The 6,970-nt window shown below is 48.8% G+C and overlaps 1 protein-coding gene across 1 annotated transcript in view; it reads left to right on the top strand.

Moving 5' to 3' along the window:
* The first annotated feature begins 964 nt into the window (after positions 1-964).
* The window catches only part of EPB41 (erythrocyte membrane protein band 4.1), a 29,834-nt gene continuing 23,828 nt past the window's right edge, over positions 965-6,970 (top strand). Inside the window, exons 1-3 of the mRNA XM_010182392.1 lie at positions 965-1,411; positions 3,707-3,937; positions 6,149-6,253. Coding sequence (XP_010180694.1) covers positions 965-1,411; positions 3,707-3,937; positions 6,149-6,253 — 783 coding nt within the window. The remainder of the gene's footprint in view (positions 1,412-3,706; positions 3,938-6,148; positions 6,254-6,970) is intronic.

Here is a 6,970-nt window from a genome sequence, read left to right as displayed (position 1 = left end):
ATTTCCATCTTTTTGTGTCAACAGCCCAGGCTAAAGTTGAAGTAAACATTGCATCAGCTTCATAGCCCGGGCTCTGAAGAAATTGCTCTCTGTTGTGGGGGTAGTTTGGAACTGGTTTTATTTTGTATTTTTCCAATGTGTGGTGCAAAGATCCCATGGATCCTGAAGCTGCTCTGTGTCCCTGCTCCTCTCTTGTGCAGATCAGCGTAGCTGATCAACGCTGGTGAGCTCCATCCAGAGCAGGCCACCAGTGTGGTCCATCATGTTCAAATATCCCCCTTTTTAGCCCTTGGTGAGGATCTGTGGCCTCTTTCAGGGACATTCCGAAGGGAGCAGCTGTTGAAACTCTTTATGGCCATGCAGTTTTTGGCTCTGGAGCAGCAGATCTCTGCTTCCAGTTGCGGCGGTGGAGGAGGATGCTGTAACGCCGCAGCCATCGCAGGGTCTGGGGTTTGGCAAGGCATAGGAGGAAGGTTGCCTGGTCGTGTGCATGTCCTCGTATGGTTGGGCTTGATGATCTTAAAGGTCTTTTCCAACCTGAATTACTCTGTGGTCCTCATCTGCTCTGCTCCCACAACCTGTGCTGCCAGAGGAGAACAGGACCCAGAGGACCTCAGGACATCCCTGTGGAGCAGCACCCTCGGCCATCTCCTCCCCTTTCCCTCATCTCCTTTCCATTTCTTTAACCATTTGCTCTTGTCAGGCTGCAGACCTGGTGCCAGGGCACCAATTTGGAGTCAGCGTTGCCCAAGTGGTGGAAGATGCGTGGGCAAACGTCAATAGAGATTTTCTATCGAGGCAAAGCCTAGCAAAATGAATTACTTGTCAATGCAGGCTGCAGTTGACAGGACGGGGTGGTGTGACTGGGGAATGTGGTGTGCCTGTGCTTGCGGCTTGTGTCGAATAGCTTCAATATTGGAAAACTCTCGATTGAGACCTTTTGCGCCTCTTTTACAGCATCATCATGACAACAGAGAAGAGTCTAGCGGCTGACGCCGACAGCTCGGAGCAGCAGCAAGCCAAGGAGGAGGAAGGAGCTGCTGAAACACAACAGCAAGAGGCTTCCCTGGAGGAAGGGGCTCGGCAGCCGTCGGAGGGGCAGAAGCAGAAGGCGTCCAACGGCGACACCCCCACGCACGAGGAGCAGAGCAGGAAGGAGCGCCGCACCTCCGAGGGCCGGGGTCTCTCCCGCCTCTTCTCCTCCTTTCTCAGGAGGCCCAAGTCTCAGGTGTCCGAAGAGGACAAGGACACTGATGCTGCTAAAGAGACGGGAGGCGACCAGAAAGACGCGGGGTTAGGAGCCAGCCCGGATGAAGACATCCTGGTGAAAGCCCCGATTGCAGCTCCTGAGCCTGAGCTCAAAACTGATCCGTCGCTGGATCTCCATTCCTTAAGCAGCGCGGAAACACAGGTAAAACCCTGCCCTGGGTGATGTGCTCCCTTCTGTTCCCAAAAATGCATCTTTTTAGCCAAAACTATAAAAACTTCATATCCTAGGATGGTAAGCTTGGTCAGGAAAGCTCATGAGATGCTGAAAAGGCTCTTGTCAGCTCCCTGCGTTGCATCGCGTGCTTCCCATTCCTGTGTCCTGCAAAGTGCCTGCTGCTGAAATTGTGCAGAGAAAGAAATCCTGCATTTCTCCTCTTGAAGACACAATTTCTGGGCTGAAATGTCCACTCCAGATGTTCCTGTGTGTTGCAAAGTGCCTGCTCCTGAAATTGCCCCCACACTTCACGTTATGACTTAAAACGCCCCACGCTGACTCCTCGCTCTGCTGAGGCATGGGAAGTCACAGCAGAATTAGGGTTCAAACCCACAATTCACGACAGTGCGGGTGCTCGGCCCGGGTGTCCTTGGTGTGTGCAGAATAACAGTGGATCAGTAGTGTGAGGAATTTGGGAAAGGGTTTCCAGCTTCAAGGAGCACCAATGTGGCATTTCGGGACTTCATCTGCTCAGTCCGGGCTGGTGCTGACCCTGCCAAACACAAATATTTCCTGCTTATGCATCCCGTAGACCGGGATTTCTGCACAGCGCATGGGGCTCCTCGCACCCCCCTGATGCCTGCTCTGTACGGCCAGGGGCATGTTCTGTGCAAAACTTACAGTTTTTAAAGTTGTCACAAATTTCAAGTCCTGCCAACTGTAGGCAGTGATTGTAAATCCACCTCCTTAAAGTTACAGAGGTGTGGAGAAGGGAGTAGGTAAGACCTTTTTCTTTCTTTTCCCGAATTTCCGAGCTTCTGAAAGCCATGGGATGATCTCTGCTCATGTGTTGGACCTCTCAGGGGTGGAATTAGCAGAGTGGGGAGAAGTTGGGAATTTTCATGCGTTTTCAGCCCAGAAATTTGTGTCTTCAAGAAGAGAAATGCACGATTCCTGTCTCTATTTAAATTGCTGCTTCTGAGTGCACGTGAGTGTGCACCCACAGCCTTCGTTGCCCACGGGCTGTTTGTTTCAGACGAAGCATTTGTGTTTTGGTGGGGTTTTTGTTTTTTTTTCCCCAGTTCTTATTTTAGATCCACACCAGTGGCTTTTTGAACTGTGACACTCGGCAGATATTTCTGCCGCGCAAGCATTCGCGAGGTGCAGCCTGTTTGATAAATGCTGACCGAGGGGCATCGCCTGATTCCCTGCTCCCGCTCGTCCCGGCTCTGCTGGAGCAGAAGTCAGCAGCTTGTGGACATCGCTGAGTTTTTCAATACCTCGGTGCACTTGTGCTGGATGTGATTTCATGAGATGCGATGGGCTGAAAAGACAGGGGTTTGCTTTTCCTCTGCTCCAGCTGCATCCAGCCACTTCCAGCGCTCGTCAGAGCCTCGCGAACTCGTTTAACCTCCTGAAATGGCAGTGCAATGAAAAACCCGGCTTCCTTCCTCCTCCTGTCCCCAAACAGCATCTTCTGCTCTTTTAGTGAATTAAACTGCCTCGCAAAGTGCTTCAGGAGGCAAAGGGACAGGGTATGAGGGTGCGCTCCCTTGTTGGTGGTGAGAGCTGCTCGCTCAGCTCAGCCCTGAAACCTCAGCACTGACCTCTCCTTTTCGCGTCCCCCCTTCTCACACCGAGCGCTCCAAGTGCTCTGGGACAAAACCCAGTGCCCAGGGCGGCGCTGGGAGCACTGGGCCTGGGCACTGGATGCACTGGGTGCACTGGGTGCACTGGGTGTCTGGCCTAGGAGGGGAAAAACCTCCTGGTCCAAAAGGCGCTGTCATTAAGACCACGATGTAAACTGCTCTGATTTCTCACCCCCTCCTTTTTTTCTTTTATTACATATAGTATAGTTATTCTATTCTGATAATATAATAATTACAATCATTATAATAATTTATTATAAATTAGTATAATTTCATTACTTTATATGTTATTTATTTTATTTTTATTACTATAAATTATAACAACAATATAGTAATTACAATTGTTATAGTTTATAGTATTTTATGTTATATATTACTTTATTACGTATTACTTTATTATAAAATATCCCTTATTAAATGAAGACTTAAGAATGACTTGAAGGGCTTCAAAAATTAATACTAATTAATTATTATAATCAAAAATTAATAGTAGCTTGCTCACCCACGCTGCTGCCCTGGGTTACACAGTTCAGTCAGACTGGGGTGAAATCCCATAGTGCACCTGTGCAATGCTTGGTTCGTGTGATTTCTTTGCTTGACACAAAATGACAACGTGGGTGATGTGGGGGTTCAGCCTGCGCAGGAGGAGAGGAGGGACGAGCAGGACCCGGACATCAGGGAACCGGGGGACAAGGAAGGAGGGGACACGAAGGAGGAGTGCGCCAAGCCAGAGCCGAAACCAGAGACCCCGGAGGCCAAAGCAGAGAAGGATTTGAGAGCTGCCCAGAGAGCGGTGAAAAGACACAGGAACATGTACTGCAAAGTCGTCTTGCTGGATGACACCGTTTTTGAGTGCTCCGTGGATGTGAGTACTTTTGGGGTTTGCTTCTGCTTCGACTCTTTTCCCTCTCCCTTCTGTTCCCCTTGAAAAATCCTCATAAACACAATTTAATAGGGGCATGACTCGGTGCCAGTGAGTTAGGTGACAGGCTTTACTGCAGGGCAGTATTGCTGTGAGCTGTAACAACTTACCCAGTGTGTTGTAAAGATCTCTGGATGTTTAGGGATCTTTTTAGGTTAGAAAAACATGAGAAGGTTGTCTTACTTGCTGTTCATTTCTCTCACTTATACTCCAGACTGGAGTTTAGGATTTTGTGTTAGGTCGGGATTTTCTCAGTATCTTCTGCCCCTTTTCTTTGAATAAAACAGGTTGTCAGGTTCATTTGTGTAGGTGAAGGTGCCTTCACCTATGGGGCCGCTGGCTGACATAACTCCTGGGCTTGGATGTCAAGAAAACCACGCAGTGTTTAGTCTACAGTTGGATATATTTGCAGTAAACAATTTAAAATCATTATGTTGACTTACAGCCCTGCAAACCCCTTCATCCGAGAGCTTTTCTTCTGCTGTATTTTGTGCATTCTCTCGCAGGGCTGTCTTGCTGTCAGGGCAATGAAGAGCTACAAGAAATCCTCATTTCAGTATTGAAACACTTGTCTGGAATATTAATAATCCAGTACTTAACCATTCGAGCTTGTTTTTCCCCAGCTAAATGGCCCAGGAGAGGGTATGTGGGCAAACTGCTCCTGGTGAAATCACCTTGGGTGATCCTGGACAAGTGGGTCAGCGCCAACCGTTTCTGTCACCACGTCGCTGCTGCTATTGCAGGGGATCAGCTCCGAGCATCACCGCCCTCATCATCGCCTTCCCCTTTGCTGGGGATCTTGTGTGCAGCCCCCGAAAGGAAACTGCACCCCAAAACGCTGGTGGTGTGCGTGATTTGCTGCAGCGATGCCGTCAGATGCCATCAGACTGGGTGGTCACTGGTGGTGGCGTGGTTGGTCCTGGCTTGAGCAGGGCGGTGGATGTCTCTTGTTGTGGGTCCTGAGGGTCACGGTGGGCCCTGCCCAGAGGATGAGGAGGGGCTGCGGTGTCAGCGAGACCCCCTCGGTTGGCTTTAATGCCAATATCATCCCACTCTAGCACTCTGATAATTTATTAAGATTTAATTGGGAGGGGAATGCAAAGATGCAGACAGACACCAGCACAAATCCCTTTATCCAAGAAGAATCTGTGCTTTCAGGCATCCTTTCCAATTGGCAACCATGGAAGGATTTTAATTCCTGTATGTCTTTTAATTGCCAAATCTTTGAGAAATACCCAGGCTAGCCCATGCACTATGTTCCTATACGTGTTCCTGCGTTCCCTATAGAGTCACAACGTGTGCACTAAGGACCTTACAGCTGAAGGAAGAAAACAAAGCTGTGGTCTTGAGTCAGTAGCCACGCAAATACGACTGAAAGGAGAGGTGCAGGCACAGGCGATGCATTAGTAAAGCTGATTTTGCGTCACTGCAACTGCACTTTCTTGTTAGCAAAGCCTCCAACAGCATTAGCTGCTGCTGGTTACCGTAGCTCTGTGCCTCAGGGGTGTTTTCCTTCATGCTTTTGGACTAAAAGGGTATCTGTTCCTGGGGCCGGTTCACTTCTGCAGGATTTGAAAAAGAAAAAAAAAGATAATAAAAAAGAGGAGATAGGAATGCTTAAAGTGTATTTCTGGAGGCAAGAAGTTGTGTGCTAAGCAGCTTTCGGTGCATAAAGCAATGCTGGAGAGGCTGGGTTTCATCAGCAGATCAGGTTGGAGAAAAGGCAGCGGGAATGATGGGTTTTGGCTCTGAGCCGCTGTTTTGTGACCTTGCTAAGCTGGGTTGCCCCCAAAATGGGGGTCTGTAGCAGTGGGTTGGAGCAGCAGATTGGCTTCAGGAGTGAAGAACCATAGAAACCCTCGGTGTTTATGGAGTGGTGTTGAGAGGCCCAGCCTTGGGGGCGCTTCAGATACAGAGTTGATGGTAGTAGAGACCCAGTGTGGTTCCAAAGCCTCTCCAGTTTGAATTTTTAAGCCTCATTCTCTCTCCTGTATGAGGTGATTGCTCAGAAACATCCAGGACATCTGGTTTTGAGCTGCTCGGGGCTTTTTCCCCTCCATGGCAGCGTCCAGTGTGCTCTGATTATGTTCCCTTTTTCCCCTCTCCCATGCAAAAACCAGCCCGTCCCACCGAATTCCTTCTGTCTCTTTGCAGAAACACGCCAAGGGGCAGGATCTGCTTAAAAAAGTCTGTGACCACCTCAATCTCCTGGAAGAAGACTACTTTGGGTTGGCCATATGGGACACGCCGACCGTCAGGGTAAGCAGCTGCTGTTGCGTGGTTCAGCTCTTTCGAAGGAAGAGGTGGTGCATAAGCTCTTCTTAGAATTCCTTTTGGTGGCCTCCCCAGAAACGGGACTAAGAGGGTCATCACAGAGGCAGAAATAATGAATAAATGGCTACAGGAGCGTGGATTTTAGTGAAAAAACAGCTACGTGAACTTGGATCTCTACCTGGAGAAAATTCATTATATTCGTTTACTGCAAAGTGTTGCCATTAATTTGTAAAGCTCAAGAAATCAGAGGAAGATAAGGTGGTTTTCACTGTAGAAAAGGAGCAAGTTGTTTTATTGTGATTTTAAGAGCAGGTTAACTACTCCTAGACTACATAAAATGAGCCTACACATGGGCAGGGGGACAGGGGACCCAACTGAGCAGCAGTAAGAGCTGTTGGCCTGGCATCGGTGTCATTTTTTGTAGGGTTTGCTTGGAGACACCCACAGCATTCTTTAGTGGAGGCTTTGGCCTCAAACAGGCGTGCTTCATACCAAAACTTACTGGTATGGTTTCAGTGTAAGGTCTTTGTTTGCTTAGACTCAAGCAGTGTCTTATCTTTTAAAGCCCTGGTTATGTTTTAACTCGAGCAGTTACTCAAGCTCTGTTCAATGGAGCTAGCCAAAAGTGTGCGACATTGGCATCAAGGGCCCACTTTGAGGTCCTTTGAACCGGTTGTGTTGGTCACATTGTGACCATTCCTG

The sequence above is a fragment of the Mesitornis unicolor genome, unplaced genomic scaffold (assembly GCF_000695765.1).
Source record: "Mesitornis unicolor isolate BGI_N332 unplaced genomic scaffold, ASM69576v1 scaffold28640, whole genome shotgun sequence".
In the NCBI taxonomy this organism is placed as follows: Eukaryota; Metazoa; Chordata; class Aves; order Mesitornithiformes; family Mesitornithidae; genus Mesitornis; species Mesitornis unicolor.
Note: the sequence above shows the minus strand (reverse complement) of the source record. Positions and strands in the feature narration are given on the sequence as shown.